Here is a 23,039-nt window from a genome sequence, read left to right as displayed (position 1 = left end):
AAAAAAAAAAAAAGACCGGAGACTCGGAGACATACTTTTGCTTTCTTTTCTTAATGAATTCTCAAGTACAAGACTCTGTTATAAAAACTATTCAAAGTTTAGATAAAGAACTTCGAGATATTAGCCTTAAAGTAAAGAAAACAACGACTATAAAAGAAAGGAAACTGATGATTACTTGACAGATTCATGACGATCCTGAACTAGGCAATCACGAATACCATGCTTATGAACTCTTGACTGAATATCTTGAAAAGAAGGGATTTAAAGTAACACGTCAAGCAGCTGGTTTAGAGACTGGCTTTATAGCAGAGTTCTCGAATGATACTCTTGCAAGACGAGTTGGTTTTTGTTGTGAATATGATGCTTTGCCTGGGTAACTATTTTCTGCTTCTTTTTCTATTCTGATACAGCTGACAACGAGTAGTATAGGACATGGCTGTGGACATAACTTGATCACCATTCAAGGCTTAGCTTGTGCACTGACTACCAAGGCCTTGATGGAACAAAACTTGGTTCAAGGCACTGTTGTCTTGTTTGGTACACCTGCTGAAGAATCAACCAGTGGAAAGATTGATTTTGTAAAGAAAAACATTCTTCAATCCAAAGTGGACTGTGCCATGATGCTCGTAAGTGATCAAAGAAGCAAAAAGGAAAGAAGAAAGGGGGGAAAGAGATTGAATATGATTTTGAATAGCACCCTTTTGCAAGAGATGGTTTGTATGTTAGGATGCTTGCACTTGATTCACTTGATGTAGAGTTCTTTGGAAAGGCAAGTCATGCAGGTATGGCACCTTGGAATGGTGTGAATGCTTTAGATGCTTTGATGCAAGGATTTGATAACATTGGTATGTTGAGACAGCAAACCTTGTCTAGTAACAGGTAAATAGAATAACCTCCCCTCCCCCCTCCCTTTTCAAAGGAAAGAAAGAAAGAGTGAATGAATGAATGAATGAATGAATGAATGAATGAAAACGCTTGTATTTTCATATAGAATTCACGGTATTATCAAAAAAGGTGGTGAATCAGCCAATGTGATCCCTGCTTATGCTTCTGCTCATTTCTATGCCCGATCAGTGACCAAGGCTCAACTGGAGGAATTGAAGGTCAAGATTGAAAACTGTTTCAAGGCTGCTGCTTTAGCTACTGGATGTGATATCAAACTTGCCTGGGGTCCTAAGGGTCCAGTAGAGGATGTGTTTATGAATGATGCCTTGACTGGTCGTTACAAGTATTATATGGAACAAGAAGGTGTGAGATTCAAGCCACGCGAAGAGGAAGAAAATGAGATGGGAGCTAGTACAGACATGGGTAACTTTAGTTATGCTGTACCTTCTATCCATCCTGCCTTTGGTCTTTATGTTCAAGCAGAGAATCATACCAAGGAATTTACAAAGGCTGCTAGAACCATCGAAGCACACAACTATACCCTTCGTGCTTCCAAATGTTTAGCTTTGACAGCAGCTGAGGTCTTGCTGGATGATGCACTTTATGAAAGAATAGTGCAAGATTTCAAAAAAGGAAAGCCTCAATAGATTATAATTTGAAAATGTGTATGAGTGTGGGGGGGGGGAAAGGAAATAGAATAAATTGTCTTGATCGAGTTTTAAACTAAAAAAAGAAGCAATTCATGTGCAGATTAAAAAAAAAAAAGATCTGATAAAGCAAATTTTTTTAGCTTCATTCTATCAGATTTTTTTTTTTTTTTTCATTATTGCTTTATTTTATCAGATCCTTCTTTTTTTTTATTGTTATTATTTTTAGCTTTATTTTATCAGATCCTTTTCTTATTCACTTGAGCATGTATTCACAATAGAAAAAGGTAAAGGCAGCCATCAATAACTGACAGTCCACACGATCTGTCATGCCACCATGTCCAGGTATGAGCTGTCCAAAGTCTTTTATGCCCCCTGCTCGTTTGATAGCACTTGCCAAGAACCCACCAAAGGGTGCGGTGGTAGATGCATAGATTGATAAGATCATTCCGTGCAGCTGAAGATTGGATTGCTGACTTTTATCCAGTGGCTTCAACCAAGCACACGACTACTCAGCATTTTTTTTTAATGAAACAATACAACCATGTCTTGTTCAATGTTACCCAATAACCAAATAAAATGGTACAAACCATAGCCATCACATAACCTTCCAGCGTCTTTTTGGGGCTTAGATTCAATAATGAATGCTGACCCAACCAGTGACCAAAGAGATAAGCTGTGGTGTCATTTACGAGGACCAAGAGGCAAGGATATAGAAACCAAAAGAGACCAAAATGAAGATTGTGTTGAATGAGGTAAAGTTGAAGGGTTGTGAAGCATAAAACCATATGAATCCAACATGTATGCAGTAGTGCATCCTTCAGTGACCCATGGTTTTTATCAAGGATTAACAGAATCCAGCCCATGAACCCTAATACTCGATCATTAGACCCCACATTTACATCATGAACCCGTGTTACATGTTGTGTAAAGAAGAAAACTGAAAAGATGACGATAGAGTGAAAACAAGAGAGCGACAATAAATACTGTCCAGTCAAAATAGATTTGTACTGAATGTTGATGAACTTGAGTTTGTGTTAGATTCACTTGACGAAGTTCCTAAATGATGATGAATCTCTCTCTCTCTCTCTTTTTGTTCTCTATTCATTTTTTATACTTGCCTGAAAAGCCTTGGTTTGGATGATGATGAGTAATGGAATGACCTGTTTAAAATGCAGTGAAACAATCAAGATACACAACATTATTAAACTTGTTAAAATCCTTTTATTTATTTCATTCATTTTAATAAAAAGAGAGAGAGAGAGGACGATAAGCTACTTTATATATAAAACACAGGATTGTAATAATCAGGTTTATCTCAAGTTTATTTCATTTATCAGCACCACTCGTTAAAAACACGTAAAAAAAGGAGTTCTTGAACCGATAGTTTGGTAAAATGATATCATTTCCAATAAGGAAAGGTGTTTCTTATAACCAATATAATAATAATGAGAATAAAAAGGAAATATTTTTATTAGGTGGAATATATACCAGATATATTTAGGATATTTTGCAAAAATAAAAGAAGTGGGGGGGGGTATAAGTACATTAGCCATAATGATTCTATTTACAATTAAAGAGAGGAAGTAGGTGAAGAAGAGAGAAATAAGTCATCATTTGAAGTATCAGAAAAGTAACGTTCTAATTCAGTAGATTCTCTTGCATCTTGTGGTAACATTTGATTTTTCCATTTACACTGTGAGCATTCATATCGTACACTTGAATTTTCACTGATGATTTTATTTAAAACGATAAATGATTTCTCTGATCTTGTCAACTGAACTGAATTTTGGCTTTTACATTTTGGGCATGGATGATAAGCTTGTTCGAGTGATATCTTTTTGCCGACATTTGATAATAAAATAAATCCACCCATATTTAATTGATTAAAATGTGAATTGAATTTTAAAAAGAAAAGGAGGGTCTTTATATATTTTTTTTTAAACTAAAATAGGGGGGGGGGAAGATTGGGGGTGAATGAGATTGAATTCCACGTTTTATTATTTTGTGTTACTCGTTGGCTTTCATAGAATCGATCAAAGTCAGCGGTCAATATGATCGATATTGAATGAAATGACGTTAATCAAAGAGAAAATTCGCAGCAAAAATTTTTTCATTCTATTTCGATCTTTTTCTATAACCAATCATATCCTTTCTTTTCTTCCCCTTTTTTTTTTTTTTTTTTTTTTTTTCATTTAATAGCAAAAGTAATAATAACTATTCAACTACTTCTTACATTTAAATGACTATAAAAAGAAAGAGAGTGAGTGAGATAGGATTCACAAGAAGATGAGACAAGTTGTCCCTTTCTTTCTCTTTTTCTTTTTTGATCTCCGTGTTTTCTAACTCGATCCCTTTCGTTTGCACGTTTTTCATTTGATAACAAAAAAAGGGATTGAACGAAAATTGAATTTTGTTCTTTTTTATTCAACTGACTAAGAAAATGTATGTCATCAAGATGATGACTCCTTTTTAAGAATGATGATTGTTCTTTGGAATCATACAATTTTGTATAGAAATTATTTACTTGATAAATAGAATGATACAACTCTCAAAGGGCATTCATACATGATTTGATAAAGGAGTCTTTCTTTATTGCCTATAAAACATGTTTTTCCCCCTTATCAAAGGGAGAAGGGACATCCTCTCCCCTCCCTGTTTTTATTAAATTTTAATAAAGTCTCTAGTCTGAATGAATGCTATGTTTTTGTGTGAGAATTAAAAAAGATGACAAAAGTAAAGCACATTGGCTAATCATGAAACCATCGATCGATGTTATCTCAACCAACTCATTCTCATGTGCCCTTCTTATCTCACACTTGTCACTGAGTGTGTAAAGAAAAAGAAAAAGAAATGGGAGTGAAACAGGGTTCTATTGATTTTTTATTGAATGAATTCTAACTTACTTGTAAATGAAATAATTAGATTGAATAAGATTCATTCATGTTTCAAAAGAACTTGATTTACATAATACACTTGTTATCTGAGATAGGCTATGATGTGATGACTGAATCTAAAAGAGGTTAGCTTACGATCATAAATACCATTTTGAACCCTACATGTGCATAGATAAACTTCTTGCATCGATATTTTGTAAACAAATAACAGATTCATCCTTCTTCTATAAAAATGAATTCTTTGTGATTAGTTGTACATTTAATATTCTATTTTGCCACAAATAAGGGAGCAAAAAGAAAGTATTTATTATTAAAAATGTTTAATATTTTGTATAGAAAGGCTAAAGATGAATAATAAAAGGAATGTAAAAGGAGAAATACCAAATACTTGGGCGTTTGATATACGCTCTCCGTCGTAAAAGGATATCTCATGCTTCATTTGATCCCTTCTTTTTTTCATATGGCAAAAAAGTCAAGGAACACCCGTTTCCTTTTTCCTCTCCTTTCACTTTATAAACTCTTCATTTAAAAATCAAAATAACCCTTATTTTCATTAAAAAAAGATGGTTGCTTTTGGATACAAGGGAGCTTTTCTATTTTAATGAATAGCTTAAAAATAGCCATTCCATCCCCTCACTCTTCTTTTTATTTATTCACTGTTGTTACTTCAACATGACTCTAGACAATACAAAATGAAATAGAAGACTCCCTTCTATTGTATCAAACTTAATTCTCAAGAATCTCATCTATTCGATAAAAGTAGTTGAAGTGAGAAGCATTGAACTATTCGTTGAATTTGAACCAATTCAGAAACCTCAAAATGGCATTATACCAAATGCTGTCAAGGAACTGCTTTGAACTAGCATGCAAATATTCAATTGAAATATAAAGATCAAATCTGTGGGTGTGATGTTGGAACATGTTAGTTCAGCTAAGGAAGCTACAGAAAGATGCATACTACTAAAGAGTTTAGCTTGTAAAAAAAACCTATTTGGTTATTACAATAGCAGTAGTGATTCAGTGATTCCTGATCAAAGCACAAAAGTATCTCCTCCCCTCCTCCTTTTAAAAAATCGCTTTCTTGAGCATTCTCAGCTTTTCGATGAGAACCTGTCTATCACCTTGGAGCAAGCTAAAGAGGATCTTGTAAAGAATTTTGCTGACCTTATCATTCTCATTTCGGTTTGTAAAGTACAAAATGGATTGATTGAAATAGACTGAAGGGGAATAATTTGTGTTAAGTCTTAGAGTCGTGTCCAAGTTCATACAATCCTACATAATCTTTTATGAAGCCAATCAGTCGTACCTTGCTTACTTTGTCATTCAGTTAGCTAAACTACTCGTGTCCTCAGCGGCTGTTACCTTACTCTCTCGTATATTTGAAACCCGTGTAGCAGTAAATAAATAAAGACCACCGATGTATTTACAGATGATAAATTTGAGAAATAAAAAGGAAATGGTACTTGAAAACCTAGTGAATGAGTCTTTATGTCACCTCATTATTAGATTTTAAGATGAGAGAGAGAGAGAGAGAGAACCTATTTAATCAAACTACGTCTGTATACAGGAAATGGAATTATTCAGGAACCAAAGTGGATTCAAGTTCAATAATATAATTCATTATATAGCTAACACTAGAAAAGAACCTTAATGAGTATATAATACAGACAGTTATGCATTCAGTACTTGTTATTTCTTATTGCAATTTATTTGTAATAAAAGGAAAAATTCATTAATAAAATTTGATTGATAATATTATGCAGAACTCTCTTGTATTAATGTTATTAAAGACATGATTCCAAAAAGCATCTTTCATATTTTGGCTTGTTAACAAAAGCAAATTAAAACTATGAAAGTAGAAGGAAATAGGGTTGTTGGATATTGCAAAAAAAAAAAAAAAAAAAAAAAAAAAAAGGAAAAAAGAAATGAAGGTTGTTATAATCAATAGTCAACAGATTGAAGAAATGATCTTTAGTAGAGAAAAAGTTTGTCTCATTTTGTTGTTCATCAACTAATCCAATTATTAGAAGAGATGTTAACAGTTCGATATTATGCCACTTCAAAATGCTGAGGATAATATTCAAATTAGGTCAATACTTTGCATAGACAAATAAAAAACATCTGAATAACAATCACTATTCACTTGATTTTGTTTACCTCCGTCAGAGAGAACGTGCATTCATTTATTCTTGATTTCCCTGGTCCCACCACAAATGATGAGGATCTGATCAGGTTTGTCCAGTGAATAGATGGCTTTTTCGATATACAGCGGCAAAATATCTACTGATACCATTCAATAGGACCTACAGAAATCTTAAGAAAACCATCGTTAACAGTCTTACATCTTTGAATGATTATCATTTTTTGACAAGAAATCAAATTTTAAAAGATGTTCTTAAAGCTCTCCAGGCCTTGCTTTATTTCTAGTAATAATACATAAAAGACTTTCCTATTCTTCTGCATGCCTTTAAGGTACACACTATTTTTTTTGACTATCTGTTAATTCAAGGTTGGTGGTAGCAAGTTGATTAAAACCACTTTCAGAACCAAAAGTGTGAGTTCATCCCAACTTTCATCTTTGTTTCGCCAATGCTACTATTTTTGTGAAATCTTTGAATTTCAGCTATAAAAGGTTTGAGAAGAATTTTGAATAAACTTAATATCAATCCGTACAACAGCATTATAAATTGTGGCGTTTATTTTTGAACAAGAATTTTTCAAAAGAATTTAGCAAGAAAATAGAAATAAATGTCCTGTATTGTTTTTTATATTTAACAATATGTGAGGATCGCAAGTAATAAAAGAAACTTTTGCCCCGCCGCCCCTTTTTTTATAGTGAATGAATCAAAGCCAGTCGTCAAGTCTAAATGAATGATAATCATGAACGACACGACAGAGATCAAATTCTTTGTTGCATAAACCTTATTGCCTTTTCCAAAGTTAGAAGAACGGTAATGTTCTACTTTATAGGCTCGCTTGGATGAAAATAACACTTTTTTTTTCTTTACTCAGAATTGATTCAATATTAGAATCAACGTTATTGGGAGCCATTGATGATATAGAAAAGAGTAAGTTTATTAAAGGAAAGCATTCATGTGAGATCTACTAGTGATTTGTTTTCAGTGTGTAACACTTGACTCTTTGCACTTGTGTTCATTTGATTGTGAAAGAAAAGTCGTATGTCTCTTGAAGAAAATTCTGTCATTCAAGAATTTTTTCTAAAAACAAAAAAATGATTGTCCTACTTGCACTCATTCTCAAATCATTTGCAGTATATTTTATATAATAAAAATGTTGTTTTTTTAATTGAATCTTAAAAGATCAGAGTATACTTTCTATAGTGAATGTTAATGAGGCTAAGTAGTAACGAATGACTTACAATTTTGTTCACAGATGAGCCGATACGTTAGTGCGACACTGTTGTATTAAACAAAACCCTATGTAAGTTTTTAAAGTTGGAGCAACATTTTGGTTACTTTTACATACAGGTTGTTCTGAAAGTGAAATCTATTTTCCGGCCTATCTGACATGATAGCAGCCATTTAAATAATTCAAAAGAATAAATGAGAATCTAATTCTTTCGTTTTCTCTTCTTAAGTCGTCATGCCCGCTCTAACAACCAATTACACAGACGAATCATTCCCTCTTTATTATAAATCCTTCGTGAATTTTATAAAAATACAATGCAAGCGTCATGCTGACAGGGTCTATGTTCGCTATTACTCTCAAGGTACTTACAAGACTTTAACCTATGCTGAGATCGATCATATGTCTACCAACTTGGCTTGTGAGTGGGCTGCCTTGAAGAACAATACTCAAGTTGTTTCTTTTTTGGGTGTTAACGGCGTCGATTTCCTGCTTACTGTCTTGGCATTGATGAAACTACGTCTTACGGTTCTCATGATATCTCCTCGTAACTCGGAACCGGCTATTGTCAATCTGTTGGAAAAGACGAAATCAAAATTGTTCTTTGCTTCTACCAAGTTTGATTCTCTTGCTCAAGAGTCTACTGCTCAGTGTGATGGCGTCAAGTTGGTGATGTTGGATTCCTTTGATATTGAAGACAGAAGGAAACAGCCTCTTCATCCTCAATCTGAAGAAATTCTCAATATGAATTTCACAACAGAAGATATCAATGAACCCGTATTGATCATTCACAGGTAACATAGATACAAAGAGACGGAAAATACAGGTTGATTCACATGTATTATAGTTCAGGAACTACCGATTTCCCTAAGCCTATCTATCTCAGTAACAAATACATCATCAACTCTAGTATCTTTTTTGAATATTACAAGACACAAAAGCCCGATTTGGATTTGCTGAATAAAGATGATGTGGTTCTTCCCTGTGCGCCACTGTAAGTCTATCTCTTAAAAAAGAGACATTTATTTTTCATCATCACTCACCCACTCAATAGATTTCATATGTTTGGATTTTCTTCATTAGCCACAGTGACTTTACAAGGTGCAAGTCTGGTCTTTTTAGAAAGGCTTCCGCCCTCTCAAGCAGAGATCGACTTTGCCCTCAGACAGAACAAGGTGACAGCCATGTCAGCCTCTCCCATCATTCTGGAGCAAATGATTCCTTTCTTGAAGGAGCGAAACGATTTCTCGGCTGTACGTCGATTGAGGTATATTATTTTTGCTGGCGCTTCAATGAAGCATGAATCCGGCGAATGGTTTCACAAACATCAAATCAACATTCGTAATGGGTACGGGTCGACCGAGGGAGGTATGTTGATGATGCCCGATATGGATCCGAGTGGTAAGAACTGGTATGCTCTTCGTCCAGTGGTGCGGGATGAAGAAGGAAAGTTTTTTTGCGTAATGGAAGACATTGGAGATGGCTTAAAGCATCTCTATATCCGTGCTGGTAATCCTAATTTTGCACTGGGTGTTTCAAACCGTCCTGATGGTGGCTATGACACCAACGATATCTTTAGGGAGGATCCTGATTTCCCTGGTCACTATAATTATGTGGGCCGATTGGATGATACTTTGATCATGGAGAATGGCGAAAAGACAAACCCGGTCCCAATGGAGAACACAATCCGTTTATGCCCTATCGTCAAACAGGTTGCTGTGGTTGGCCAGGGTCGCCAATGTACCGCAGCCTTGATCGAGCTCAATATGGAGGTGGCAGTAAACTACGGTCCGCAAGAAATGACTGCTATCGTTCAAGAAGCAGTGGATGAGGCTAATAAGGAATGTCCTAGTCACAGCATAATCTTGCCCGAGATGATCAAGATCTTGCCATTCAACAAATCTTTACCTTCAACCGACAAGGGTACCGTCAAGCGCAAGCTGGTTGATTCCTCTTATCAAGATGTAATTGAGGACTTGTACAAGGCCTTTCTTGATGGGCCCCGTACAAAAGCAAATACAACTCTATCACCAGCAGAGATCGAACCTTTCCTGATCAAGAGCCTTGCCGACGTCTTGCATCTGCCCGAATCCTCTATTGATCCTTCTCTCTCTGTCTTTGAGTTAGGCCTCAACTCCTTGACGGCGATTCAGCTTCGTAATATGGTAGCAAACCGATTAGGAGGTGATATACCTCAAAACTTTCTATTTCAATACCCCACGATTTCCTCTATGCGTGAAGCCCTCGTGGGCGGTTTGAAAAAGAAAGGAGACTCACTTGGCTATGGGCAAACAGAACTGCTGGCTCAGTCATATATTGAACGTGCTAGAAGCGAGTTTCCTGTGGCTAAAGTCAATGAAGAAGAAAGAGAAAAAGTGATTTTGCTGACGGGTGCGACCGGATCCTTGGGTTCCTTCATACTGCGTGATTTGCTCAAAGACAGACGAGTGAAAAAGGTGTATTGTTTGGTACGTGGTACTGATTTGCGCCACAGACTGGTTCAGTCCTTTGTATCACGCCATCTCGATCCCACCTTGCTATCAACCGACCGTTTGGAGGTCTTGCCGATGCGATTGGCTGAGCCTTATTTGGGTCTGACGAAAGAAGTCTACGATCAACTCAAGAAGGAAGTCACCATCGTTCAGCATTGTGCGTGGCTCTTGGATTTCAACATGTCTATCGGACACTATGACAAAGCCTGCATTGCTCCTTTTTACAACCTCATCCGATTCGCCTACCGTGAAGTCAACCCGATGGAACTTCACTTTATTTCCAGTGTCAGTGCCAGTGCTGGTTTGGGTCCCCAGGTGGAAGAAAAGGCTTTGCCGATGGACGCTCGTGCTGCGATACCGATGGGTTATGCTCAATCTAAATTTGTCTGTGAATCTCTCTTGACCTACCTCGCTCAAGGAAAGCACATGCCTTGCTCGATTGAGCGTGTTGGACAAGTATGCGGCGATTCTGTCAATGGTGTCTGGAATACCTCAGAACAGTTTCCGCTTGTGCTCGTAGCAGGTGGCTCCTTACTACACAAGATGCCTAAGCTCGAGAGTGATGTTGATTGGATTCCTGTAGATTATGCCGCGGCTGCTATTGTGAACATCATGCTTCGTCCTCAACAAGAAGAAAGCGTCTATCACATTGTCAACCCTGCCTCTGAATCCTGGTCAGACTTACTGGAGGCGATGCGATCTTGCGGTATGCAATTCGATACAGTTGATCCGGTCGAATGGGTCGAGGCGCTATCCAAGGATGATACCAACCCAGCCTATACTTTGATGGCTCATTTTGAAAGCACATTCAAGAAGGGTATGAGCATGCCACGCTGGCAAACAACAAAGACTGTTCAAGTGGCACCTGTGCTTCAGAAAGCACCCATCATAGACTCTAAGTTGTTTTCAAAGTATTTGGATCATTGGAAGTCTATTGGATTTTATGATCCATCCAAATAATCTTTTTTATATAATTCTCATCGTTTAATAAATAGCCCATTTTAAATATGCTTAAATAAATCATCAAGGGAGGGTTACTTGAGTCTCCTTGTAATGATGAATGGTGGCTAAAAATGATTATATGAAAATAGTCTTATGATTACTTTTTTTTAAAGTTTCCTTTTCTTTTTTTTAAGACTTTGTCGCTAAGAGCTTCTTAAGCACTCTACAATTACTGACATGATGGCTGACAATAAATATTCTCTCGGAGCGAAAAGCCCATCAACCTGGTACGACTTTGGCTGCTGGTCTCTATAATTTGTTATTCTAGTCATTAGAATGGTTTTCTTTTCTTTCTTGTTTTAATTTTTATTTTTACTTTGATCATATCGTGTCATCAATATTCTGCTCAATATTATAATAAGATTTTTCTTTTTGAGTCTTCCAATAATCTTTTTATCATGTTTTTGTTAGTAAAGAAGATTTTTATTACCCTCTTTGAATGTAAAGGGTATATTAAAAAGATTAATGCGATTTGCAGTTAACGCACTACATATACATTTGTATACTTATTGAACGCTCGTATAGGAAGAGATCCGCAAAAAAAAAAGAATACACTTGTCGTATAGCGAGAAGCTTTTATCTTGGAGTAGGAAGTAATGATTTTGCAAATAGTACTTGAACCTAGCGATATTCGGATAGAAGATACATGTACCATTTACCAGATTAAGATTTAAGCACCACAGTATCACCGTCTGAAATCATTAAGGTTATATGGCAATAGTAACCAAAGAAAAAAGCAGAGGACGAAGGCATTTGAAGTATAAGAATCAGGATTAATACCACATTCCAAACTAGAGAAAGAATATATATTATATTGGATGGTAAATTGACGATCGGAGAGAGCTGAAGTTATGAGAGAGAGATTGCGAAAGATGCGGAAATCAGACCTACAAGGCCAGCATCGGCAAGCAGAGCGAATAGGGTGATAAAAGTAAGATTTACTTAAGCTATTGGGTAATATTGAACAAGACATGGTTGTATTGTTTCATTAAAAAAAAATGCTGAGTAGTCGTGTGCTTGGTTGAAGCCACTGGATAAAAGTCAGCAATCCAATCTTCAGCTGCACGGAATGATCTTATCAATCTATGCATCTACCACCGCACCCTTTGGTGGGTTCTTGGCAAGTGCTATCAAACGAGCAGGGGGCATAAAAGACTTTGGACAGCTCATACCTGGACATGGTGGCATGACAGATCGTGTGGACTGTCAGTTATTGATGGCTGCCTTTACCTTTTTCTATTGTGAATACATGCTCAAGTGAATAAGAAAAGGATCTGATAAAATAAAGCTAAAAATAATAACAATAAAAAAAAAGAAGGATCTGATAAAATAAAGCAATAATGAAAAAAAAAAAAAAAATCTGATAGAATGAAGCTAAAAAAATTTGCTTTATCAGATCTTTTTTTTTTTTAATCTGCACATGAATTGCTTCTTTTTTTAGTTTAAAACTCGATCAAGACAATTTATTCTATTTCCTTTCCCCCCCCCACACTCATACACATTTTCAAATTATAATCTATTGAGGCTTTCCTTTTTTGAAATCTTGCACTATTCTTTCATAAAGTGCATCATCCAGCAAGACCTCAGCTGCTGTCAAAGCTAAACATTTGGAAGCACGAAGGGTATAGTTGTGTGCTTCGATGGTTCTAGCAGCCTTTGTAAATTCCTTGGTATGATTCTCTGCTTGAACATAAAGACCAAAGGCAGGATGGATAGAAGGTACAGCATAACTAAAGTTACCCATGTCTGTACTAGCTCCCATCTCATTTTCTTCCTCTTCGCGTGGCTTGAATCTCACACCTTCTTGTTCCATATAATACTTGTAACGACCAGTCAAGGCATCATTCATAAACACATCCTCTACTGGACCCTTAGGACCCCAGGCAAGTTTGATATCACATCCAGTAGCTAAAGCAGCAGCCTTGAAACAGTTTTCAATCTTGACCTTCAATTCCTCCAGTTGAGCCTTGGTCACTGATCGGGCATAGAAATGAGCAGAAGCATAAGCAGGGATCACATTGGCTGATTCACCACCTTTTTTGATAATACCGTGAATTCTATATGAAAATACAAGCGTTTTCATTCATTCATTCATTCATTCATTCATTCATTCACTCTTTCTTTCTTTCCTTTGAAAAGGGAGGGGGGAGGGGAGGTTATTCTATTTACCTGTTACTAGACAAGGTTTGCTGTCTCAACATACCAATGTTATCAAATCCTTGCATCAAAGCATCTAAAGCATTCACACCATTCCAAGGTGCCATACCTGCATGACTTGCCTTTCCAAAGAACTCTACATCAAGTGAATCAAGTGCAAGCATCCTAACATACAAACCATCTCTTGCAAAAGGGTGCTATTCAAAATCATATTCAATCTCTTTCCCCCCTTTCTTCTTTCCTTTTTGCTTCTTTGATCACTTACGAGCATCATGGCACAGTCCACTTTGGATTGAAGAATGTTTTTCTTTACAAAATCAATCTTTCCACTGGTTGATTCTTCAGCAGGTGTACCAAACAAGACAACAGTGCCTTGAACCAAGTTTTGTTCCATCAAGGCCTTGGTAGTCAGTGCACAAGCTAAGCCTTGAATGGTGATCAAGTTATGTCCACAGCCATGTCCTATACTACTCGTTGTCAGCTGTATCAGAATAGAAAAAGAAGCAGAAAATAGTTACCCAGGCAAAGCATCATATTCACAACAAAAACCAACTCGTCTTGCAAGAGTATCATTCGAGAACTCTGCTATAAAGCCAGTCTCTAAACCAGCTGCTTGACGTGTTACTTTAAATCCCTTCTTTTCAAGATATTCAGTCAAGAGTTCATAAGCATGGTATTCGTGATTGCCTAGTTCAGGATCGTCATGAATCTGTCAAGTAATCATCAGTTTCCTTTCTTTTATAGTCGTTGTTTTCTTTACTTTAAGGCTAATATCTCGAAGTTCTTTATCTAAACTTTGAATAGTTTTTATAACAGAGTCTTGTACTTGAGAATTCATTAAGAAAAGAAAGCAAAAGTATGTCTCCGAGTCTCCGGTCTTTTTTTTTTTTTTTTTTTTTTTTTCTTACATCTCTTGTCACACAAAATGCAAGCAATCTTTAATGCAAGCTTATTACGTAAAATGGTTCAGCCAATGAATTCATGCTCTAAGATCAAGTTGTGATTCTCATTTCTCTTTTTTTTTTTTCATTTTATAAGACAAAGCACATTTAGAAATCAAGTCAGTGTTCTCTCTCTCTCTCTGTGTGTGTGTGCATATCAACTTTTTGGTTGTGATTGTTAAATTCTTTGCAAAAAATACTCAATCATTTTTCTTACTGAAAAGCAATAAAACAAGTGTTGATTGGATAATTGGTTTTAAATAAAAAAAACAAATAAACTATAGCACTGGCCAGGGATTAGATTGAATGAATACAATGAATGATAAAAGTTGTCAATCGATTATGTTTATTAAAAAAATTATTATTTTTTCCTTTTTTTTTTTCATGATTCATCAACCTCCTTCTTTTAACTTTCTTGTTAGTTCTAATAAAGTAAGAGATGAAGGTTTATTAAAGAAATCAATTCCATCCGTTTTAATTGGTAAATAAGATTGAATGATAAACAAGAGGCTTATGATTCTATCAGATTTTACAGCAATGACCTTGTGTGATTTAATACCCAAACGTCAAATCACCTATCGATCTTTACCCGAACTCATTTTTTTTATTCATAAAGTCAGTCATCAAACTCAAATCAACTGTCAAACTCTTTTGGTTGCACTCATTTATTTGTATCGTGCTAAATCACGTCTATCAAAGCGAGTGATTGGAAGTGATGATACACCCCATCGACTCTTTCTTGGTTCAATCTTGATTGCTTCTAAATTTCTTTGGGATTCAACTTGGATTCATCTTCCTTTGACTAATCGATGGTTGTGTGAGATATCAAGGATGTATTCAATAGAAGAAATGAACCAAATTGAATCTGCTTTTTTAAAATTAATCCAATACAAATGCTGGATTGATCATAAAGACTTGAATGACTTTGTATTCTTGCATCGTCAAGATTTCTTTATTTAAATTCATTTGTTGTCAATAAATGAAATGAACGGACATTGAATAAAAAGGAGATGAATGAGCCAATCAAATTGTATTTCTTTCTTTTCTACATTTAAATTGTCGCTTATTAAAAAAAGTAAAACAGGGTTTGTTATTCAATAGATTGTATTCGACAAACTATACGACAGACAAGTGTGTGTGTGTGTATGTAATCCACATAAAAAAGGAGAAGGAGATTCTTCACTTGTCATCTTGAGTTTTATTCTTTTTATTCCTTTTTTTAAATTACATTTCTTATTCTATTTGCACCCTAAAATAAAAAAAAAAACGGGTCTCTTGACATCCGTTCCGCGGAAAGAAGCTGAGAAAAAAAAATATATAAAAAACAGGAAAAAAAAGGGAAAACACATGAACACTTTTTTTTTTTTCTCTCTTCTTCTTTTTCACACTCAAAATGAATGAAGGATTATTATCAGTGAAGAATGCGTCTGGTAGACATGTGAGTTTATTAAATCATGCAGAAGAAGATTCAAAAAGAAAATATCGTTGTTGTGAACCTGGTTGTAACAAGAGTTTTACGACAAGGTTTGTGATGGATGATTTCATATTCAATTCAACTCATGTTATTGTAGTGGTCATTTGGCTAGACATAATCGAATTCATACGGGAGAAAAGAACTTTCCTTGTTTATTTCCTGGTTGTCAATCTAGGTTTTCACGTCAAGATAATATGATGCAACACTATCGAACTCATATGTCACCCAAATCACGTCGATCACAAAAAAAGCAAACAACAGAAGAAACAAGACCCAAACCTCGTTTACATGCTCATCAAAGGATTCGTTCAGATTCAGTACAAATTCAACCACCACTCACCATCGATCAACATTTATCCAATTATCATCAATCCCTTCGTACTCTCACAACATCATCAAACACAATGAGTCCCACCCTTTCTTCTTCTTCTTCTTCTTCGACAAGTACAGAAACAATCAATTTATTCTATCAACATCGTCCTTTAACTTGGCCATCACAAATATCTCATTTACCTTTCACCTTACTTCATCCACATCAACCACAAAATAATCAAATAAAGAAAAGAACTTGGTTGTATGACTCAAAAGATCAAAAAAAAGAAAATCAAGACGATGAAGACGATGAAAAGGATCAAAATGAAAATGATTTATTACAATTGGCTCATATTGTATCCACTTTTGGTTAAATTATTGTAAATATATTGGCTGTGCCACTTATTCTTTATTCCCCCCTCCCTTTTTATTATTATTATTAAAGTTACGTAAGAAAGACCCTGAATGATCTTTAGTCTTCCAATTTAAATTGATTTCTATTCATCGATGAATGTCATACACTATTTTATAACTCATCACTTTTCATCAGTCAGTCTTGAATATCATTTAATAAATTCAATCATCCCATCTCTTTCTGTACATGCCACTAATTAAAATTCTATTCACCCTTTTTTTTTTTTTTTTTTTTTTTTTTTTTTTTTTTTTTTTTTTTTTTTTTTTTTTTTTTTTTTCTTTCAAAATGTCAACTGAAGAAAATGAATTACCAAAGGCTGTTATTGCAAGATTACTAAAGAATGCTGTAAAAAAAGAAAGCATGTAAACTAATCCAAATAGATTACTTATTCAACCTTTAGCTTCCCACTGGAACAAGTTTACAAAAAGAAGCAAGAATAGCTGTAAATAGGGCTGGAACCGTTTTTGTCAACCATTTAGCTTCACTGTAACATCTTGTAAATCTTGCTGTTCTTTTGTCTAAGCAAATACTTTATAGCTCAAATGACGTTGCAAAAGAATCAAACCATAGATCTATCACAAACGCAGATGTTTTTAGAGCTTTAGAACTTGCAGACTTGGAACATCTGATTGAACCATTAAAAGAATCTTTAGAAGGCAAGCCAATAGAAAATCAACAAACAAATACTAAATCATCTTTATAATAGCTTTTAGAAAGCTAGTCAGTGAAAAGAAGGAGAAAAATAAAAAAGATGAATCGAAACCAAAAGAAGAGGATAAAGCAAAGATGGAGGAAGAGGAGGAAGATATTCAGATAGTAGAATCTGTCCTATCACCAAAAGTATTGGATGATATGCCAAACGAAGAAGAATTTTAGTAAAACATGTGTTTATATAAATGAAAAAGAAGGAATGCTTAATACATCTTTATGTTCTTGTGTGCTTTTTCAATCATGAATTGGTCAGTCAATATTCATTTTTCGATTTTAGTATGAATTTAAAGAACAGTACACGTTCATCTAATCATCTCCCTCCACTACATACACACACACACACAAAACAAGGTCATAAACTTATTTTTAAACAAGACAACTTAGGGCTCTCTTATTCCTCATATAACACTTAAACCAACTAGCATTAAAAATGACAAAACATTCCAGTGTGTAAAAAATATTTATATTCTCTCAAGTTCAGTTAGGAAACACTACCTCAACCCCTCCCCCCTCCACTTCACTATGGTACTTTTCTTTATTATATTGTAGTTTTCCCTTAATAGAATGCTTCCTCGCTCTTACTATTAGGCAGTCTTCTTCTTGCTTCTGACCATAGGTTTTGTTTGGATATTCTAGCACAATACACATACAAGTGTATAATTTGGTGGATCGTATTCCAAATTTAATGGTTCGAGTATGCAGTTGTGAAGACTAGGCAAAGACGAACGAACAAGATGTATTGAGAATCAAATAGCTTGTACGCATTGCTGTCATTCAGTGTAGAAGGGCATTGGATAGATTTTTAATGTCTTGTTTAAGCAATATTTAATGATCAAATAAAACTGTAAAAAACTCAAGGGAGTAATATCCTATAATTAATAATTGCAGCAAGTATTGATGAAACTTGCACTTTTATGGTTTGTTGTTCATTTGCTGATGGAGATCAAAGCTCGATCGGTAGCATAACCTGTGTGAATACCAATAAGTCTACTTTTCGATGAGTGCATTGGCATTATGAATCATTAGCTTACACTTAATCCTCATAGTCTCTAAGGGTGTATCCAAACAAACGTATCGCTTTCAGTCCCTGATTTACTTGCACGCGTAACAATGAGTGATCTACTGAATTTAAAATTTGACGAATAAAGAATATATAAAAGTGGATACTATTCGACACTGAAGTTTATTTCAAAAACACTAAACGAACTCGACAGACTTCCAAAGATGAAATGTCTTTTCCTTGTTATAAACAACACTCTGACTCACACTTTCAATGAGATTGAGGAATTAAACAAAAAAATATAGTTATGTTCATCTTATTCTGAGCTGAGTCTTATTCAACAATTTTGATTAAAAGTTAGGAACAAGGTCAGCCCATCTGAATTTATCGATAAAGAAGATTTGAGAAGGATAAAAGGCATGTGATTCTGTTCCAATTGGACATACCCAAGCCTTTATTCAGTATTTTGTCAACCAACTTAAAAATATCTGAATGTGAATTGTATTTAGTGATTCAATACTTTAATAAAAACGGTAAAGTTAGGTATTGCAATCTTTTTAATGGTTTGTAAAAGCTATCAATTTTAAATAGAATCAAATGGATAAAAAAAAAAGGACTTGAATTGAGATTTGACGTTTGATCCGATTGTCATAATTAATCACCAAATCTTTTAAAGCGATGATACTTGTTTGTAATAAGATACAGTAGCCGCTCTATTTAAGGGTGTTCGATTTAAGGGTATTTTCTATTTAAGGGTGTAATTCTAAAGAACGGCACAGGTCCCCAGCATAAATATTGGTTTTTGACTGTAAATTTGCGGATGACTTTTTTTATTTTGCGGACAATGATTTTTATTTAGCGGACAATGGTTTTTATTTTGCGGATAATAAATTTCATTTTGCGGATGGTACATTTTTAAAGCATTGGCTCAAGGGCCAGACATCTATCGAAAAATGAATATGAATGATTTATCCAATTTACACAATCATCAACTGATACAGTTTTAGCTGATTCAATAATTCTCGTGCTTAGATTGTCATTTGAATTCAAGCAATCTCTCCTAATTCCTCCTTTCACTTTAGACCAGAATAATTCAATAGGATTCAAAAATGGTGAGTAAGGTGGCAAGTATATAACTTTATATCCGCGCGATGCAATTAGGTCTTTAACCTCAGTGACTTAATGAATGGCAGCGTTGTCCATAACAAGATAACGCCCTTTCATATCGAATTGATCCAAAGTGTCCATGACACCGATCAAAAACTCTATGAAATGCTCACTACGAGTACCTATCCTAGCATTTGCTTCAACAACTTCAGCCTTGTCATTTTCTCTTTTTCTTTTCTTGTTACTATTCGTTTTCTTCTGAACAGCCTTTGGCTTACGAAGAGTAAGATCAATCACTCCCTTTTCACAAATAGCGCCAATTATTGATACTGTAATGCCTCTGTTTGCAGGTATTACTGCTTTAGCAGGCATTCCCCTCTTAGATCTGCCAAAGTTTCTACGAATATGCATATTAAAACCTGCCTCATCAATGAAAACACAGTTTTTATGCCAGTTCATATTTTCATCACTTTTCCACTCAAGAACCCTGTCTCTACGTATTTGGAGATTACCAAGAGTATTTCTTGAAGATACAATTGCTTCTAGTTTCTCAAGAGTTAAAGAAGCATGTAAGACGAGATGTCTATGAAGGCCAGATAATGTGATTGATTGGATTTCGCTAAAAGCCTCAAGTAGTGCATCCCTTGCCTGCCAGAGTACAGCCTGTGGGTTCTTCTCATAAAACACGCATAGGAAGTTGGTGTGATGAGGCTGAAGTTTTCTTTCCCAACTTACTCGTTGCTTTCTACCACCTGGCAAGCGTTTTTCATCATCTTCCTTATAAGTTTTTACATAATTTTGTGCTGTTCGCTCAACAATTCCAACAATTGCGCCTGCTTTTCTTGCAGAAAGTCCTTCTTCAATAACAAGATCAAGAAGCTCCTGTACTTGTTTGGGTGAGTAGGTTCTATACGCTCCTCGAGTTTTTTTGATACAATTTTTTTTCTAGATTGCTTCAAGTCATTCTGAATTTCCACAGTTATTGGTTGCTCTTCTGCTTTTGAATGGTGCTCATTCTCCAAGATCTGACGATATACCTGGTAGCTTTTTAAATCCAAAAGCTTTTTGACTGCCGGTTCAGACACACTCTCATCTTCATTTGGTCCTTTCCAGTGATGCCATTCTAATTCAGTTGTTTGGTACAAGTCATTTATATTCTCAACTTCCATTGGTTCATAATCTGGAATCTCATCAAAAACATTAAAACAATGCATATACTCTTCTGGTACACTGTAAATAGACATTTTGTAGTGAAGTAAAGCAAAAAAATGAAAAATGCACCATCCGCAAAATGAAATTTATTATCCGCAAAATAAAAACCATTGTCCGCAAAATAAAAAATTATTATCCGCTAAATAAAAATCATTGTCCGCTAAATAAAAATCACTGTCCGCAAAATAAAAAAAGTCATCCGCAAATTTACAGTCAAAAACCAATACCACTATACCACTATTTTATTTAAGGGTGGAACGCAAAAAAATTTTATGTGACATTTTTTTGGAGTACTCTAAAAATAAAATTTTTAATTTGTAAAATAGGATCGAAGATCTGCTTGCTCTTTTGAATTATTTAATTCAGCATAAGAGTCAGCCAATCTCATTCGAATTCGGCGATGTAATTTACGATCAAGGTCGTCCAAAGGAACTTCGTACATGAGAATAGTTTCGTAGGCTTCTCTCAACCGTTTTTTACACTCTACTATATCAACACACTGCTCATCTTGCTCTGTGTTGTCATTTTCTTCTGTTTCATCTACGTTGCCTTCTGCCGTTTCTTCATTGTTAGTAGTGCTTGTTGTATAACATACTATCATCTCGCTTTCATCTGCTTCAAGATTCAACTGACTAACATCAGTAACTTCGTTGTTAAAGTTCCCGGGGAGATCTGGGAGTATTCCATTTAGCTCGGCAACAATCTCTTCTTCCAATGGCAAAGCACTCGTTGGATACTCAACTGGCTCAAAATCACAAATTGTCTTTTCTTTAAATGCCAATATTTTTGTATGTTGCCAGCAGTTTTTTATCGTTTCTGGTTTTACTTTAAGCCATGCATTAGCTAGAAAAAACATAGCCTGAGCTTGATCCATTTTGTAAACATCCAGATTATCCAACTTTTTACTGATATACAGACACAAAGCACGATCGTATTGCTGGGCTCGGAAGTGTGCCTTAAAGTTGGCAATAATTCCTGTGTATACAAAATATTAATGAGAAAACTGTAAAACAAAAAGACAGCTTATATAGCATTTTATCAACAAATAATAGGGTACCTGCATCAAGAGCCTGTAGCTTGCTAGTAGTGTTTGCTGGGAGAAATATCAATTTAATGTTGTTGAGCGGAATTTTTATTTTATGAACCGATGCATTATCCAAAAGAAGAGCAATTTTTCGATTTTGTCTTCCAAAGGCAACATCTAACTTTTTCACGTATGATGTGAAAATTTCATTTGTCATCCAAGCATTAGTAGAATAGTGGTATTCAACTTCATGTTTTTTTCCAATTGCTGTCATGGATAACAAATTAGCTCTTGTTTTAAAGCACTTGGGGCTCTTGTGTTGTCCGATAACAACTGGGTGCCCTTTGTAAGACCCATCCGAGTTACAGAGCAACCCAACTGTCAGACGAGTTTTACTTTTTTTTAGGCCACCAAGCCACTCGGAGCATATGGTTCTTCTTGGTGGTTGCTGGTAATATAAACCTGTTTCATCAAAGTTCATGATATCTGCAGGATCATATGACTCAAGAAGTTCCTCTATCTTCCTCAATTCGTTCTGAATGTTTTCAGAAGAGATGTCTACCGAGGCACTTTCACCATGCATTGGCCTGCATTTTACTCAAATTCGTTTAAAAAGTTTTGTGAGCCATCTAGAAGAAAATGAAATTTCTTTTTCAGGGATTCTATACTTCACTTGAGCAATATGTCTCACATATCGAAGGATTGAGTCTCGATTGACTGGCAAATTGTTATTGTTCATGTCTGCAATAAACTTTACTACTTCATCATCAAGTTGAGGATAGCGTGTTGTTTTTAGATTTTTGCCATTTTTGACAACATTAATATTACTATATAACGTTTCAGCATTTTTGAGAATGTTTGATATAGTCTGTTGGGTAAGTGGTTGATCTAAATTAAATTTCTTCATAGCTCATTCATCTAATTCTGCTTGATTAAGCTGTCCAGTAGCATTTTGATCCAAAAGCTCAATTTTTTGAGAAATAGACAGGCGTACACGTTTATTATTAGACATTTTTTTATAGATAGAATCTAAAGAAAGAGAATAACTTTTACTATATCATATATTTATTCTCATCAAAATTATTTTGAGTCTACGACTCGTATATTATCCTTCCAGCAGCTTCGATCAAGCCTTAAAAGCAAGCTTTGATTTGTTAATGTCGTTACACAATTACCAAATCTATACCAACCGACAGTGCTTATGTGGAAACATGTACAAACATGTCTATAATGTAGCTACAATACATATTGAGTGACTTCGTTTTTTAACGGTCACGAAATTCGATTTAAAGGTATGTTCTGTTTAAGGGTGGATATTCCAAAAATTTTGGCCACCCTTAAATAGAGCGGCTACTGTAGCTTGATAAGGATTTGTAAGTGTTTACAATAAAGTTAAT

The 23,039-nt window shown here is 35.1% G+C and overlaps 11 protein-coding genes across 11 annotated transcripts; 6 read left to right on the top strand and 5 right to left on the bottom strand.

Annotated features, from left to right (window-relative positions):
• Window positions 1–53: 53 nt before the first annotated feature.
• Window positions 54–1,532, top strand: RO3G_02979 (uncharacterized protein; the record flags this gene model as incomplete). Its single annotated transcript, XM_067657570.1, has 5 exons — window positions 54–131; window positions 183–373; window positions 425–626; window positions 695–879; window positions 992–1,532. 5 exons carry the CDS (start codon window positions 54–56, stop codon window positions 1,530–1,532), a joined length of 1,197 nt encoding a protein of 398 aa, XP_067513671.1.
• A 256-nt stretch (window positions 1,533–1,788) lies between these two features.
• Window positions 1,789–2,320, bottom strand: RO3G_02978 (phosphatidate cytidylyltransferase; the record flags this gene model as incomplete). The annotated part of the gene is made up of 2 exons (XM_067657569.1): window positions 1,789–2,040; window positions 2,096–2,320. The coding sequence occupies 2 exons, from the start codon at window positions 2,318–2,320 to the stop codon at window positions 1,789–1,791; spliced, it is 477 nt and encodes a 158-aa protein (XP_067513670.1).
• An 853-nt stretch (window positions 2,321–3,173) lies between these two features.
• Window positions 3,174–3,408, bottom strand: RO3G_02977 (uncharacterized protein; the record flags this gene model as incomplete). Its single annotated transcript, XM_067657568.1, has 2 exons — window positions 3,174–3,262; window positions 3,333–3,408. The coding sequence occupies 2 exons, from the start codon at window positions 3,406–3,408 to the stop codon at window positions 3,174–3,176; spliced, it is 165 nt and encodes a 54-aa protein (XP_067513669.1).
• An 851-nt stretch (window positions 3,409–4,259) lies between these two features.
• RO3G_02976 (uncharacterized protein) lies at window positions 4,260–5,650 on the top strand (the record flags this gene model as incomplete). The annotated part of the gene is made up of 4 exons (XM_067657567.1): window positions 4,260–4,268; window positions 4,488–4,554; window positions 4,766–4,794; window positions 5,321–5,650. The coding sequence occupies 4 exons, from the start codon at window positions 4,260–4,262 to the stop codon at window positions 5,648–5,650; spliced, it is 435 nt and encodes a 144-aa protein (XP_067513668.1).
• Window positions 5,651–8,032: 2,382 nt separating this feature from the next.
• On the top strand, window positions 8,033–11,247 carry RO3G_02975 (uncharacterized protein; the record flags this gene model as incomplete). The annotated part of the gene is made up of 3 exons (XM_067657566.1): window positions 8,033–8,589; window positions 8,643–8,789; window positions 8,850–11,247. The coding sequence occupies 3 exons, from the start codon at window positions 8,033–8,035 to the stop codon at window positions 11,245–11,247; spliced, it is 3,102 nt and encodes a 1,033-aa protein (XP_067513667.1).
• Window positions 11,248–12,805: 1,558 nt separating this feature from the next.
• On the bottom strand, window positions 12,806–14,284 carry RO3G_02974 (uncharacterized protein; the record flags this gene model as incomplete). The annotated part of the gene is made up of 5 exons (XM_067657565.1): window positions 12,806–13,346; window positions 13,459–13,643; window positions 13,712–13,913; window positions 13,965–14,155; window positions 14,207–14,284. The coding sequence occupies 5 exons, from the start codon at window positions 14,282–14,284 to the stop codon at window positions 12,806–12,808; spliced, it is 1,197 nt and encodes a 398-aa protein (XP_067513666.1).
• A 640-nt stretch (window positions 14,285–14,924) lies between these two features.
• On the top strand, window positions 14,925–15,347 carry RO3G_02973 (cyclin domain-containing protein; the record flags this gene model as incomplete). The annotated part of the gene is made up of 1 exon (XM_067657564.1): window positions 14,925–15,347. The coding sequence occupies one exon, from the start codon at window positions 14,925–14,927 to the stop codon at window positions 15,345–15,347; it is 423 nt and encodes a 140-aa protein (XP_067513665.1).
• A 732-nt stretch (window positions 15,348–16,079) lies between these two features.
• RO3G_02972 (uncharacterized protein) lies at window positions 16,080–16,547 on the top strand (the record flags this gene model as incomplete). Its single annotated transcript, XM_067657563.1, has 1 exon — window positions 16,080–16,547. The coding sequence occupies one exon, from the start codon at window positions 16,080–16,082 to the stop codon at window positions 16,545–16,547; it is 468 nt and encodes a 155-aa protein (XP_067513664.1).
• Window positions 16,548–16,873: 326 nt separating this feature from the next.
• Window positions 16,874–17,464, top strand: RO3G_02971 (uncharacterized protein; the record flags this gene model as incomplete). The annotated part of the gene is made up of 2 exons (XM_067657562.1): window positions 16,874–16,950; window positions 17,302–17,464. 2 exons carry the CDS (start codon window positions 16,874–16,876, stop codon window positions 17,462–17,464), a joined length of 240 nt encoding a protein of 79 aa, XP_067513663.1.
• Window positions 17,465–19,478: 2,014 nt separating this feature from the next.
• RO3G_02970 (uncharacterized protein) lies at window positions 19,479–20,650 on the bottom strand (the record flags this gene model as incomplete). The annotated part of the gene is made up of 2 exons (XM_067657561.1): window positions 19,479–20,025; window positions 20,199–20,650. 2 exons carry the CDS (start codon window positions 20,648–20,650, stop codon window positions 19,479–19,481), a joined length of 999 nt encoding a protein of 332 aa, XP_067513662.1.
• A 1,902-nt stretch (window positions 20,651–22,552) lies between these two features.
• Window positions 22,553–22,654, bottom strand: RO3G_02969 (uncharacterized protein; the record flags this gene model as incomplete). The annotated part of the gene is made up of 1 exon (XM_067657560.1): window positions 22,553–22,654. The coding sequence occupies one exon, from the start codon at window positions 22,652–22,654 to the stop codon at window positions 22,553–22,555; it is 102 nt and encodes a 33-aa protein (XP_067513661.1).
• Window positions 22,655–23,039: the final 385 nt, after the last annotated feature.

This window comes from Rhizopus delemar, genomic scaffold (genome assembly GCF_000149305.1).
Source record: "Rhizopus delemar RA 99-880 supercont3.2 genomic scaffold, whole genome shotgun sequence".
Taxonomy (NCBI): domain Eukaryota; kingdom Fungi; phylum Mucoromycota; class Mucoromycetes; order Mucorales; family Rhizopodaceae; genus Rhizopus; species Rhizopus delemar.
Note: the sequence above shows the minus strand (reverse complement) of the source record. Positions and strands in the feature narration are given on the sequence as shown.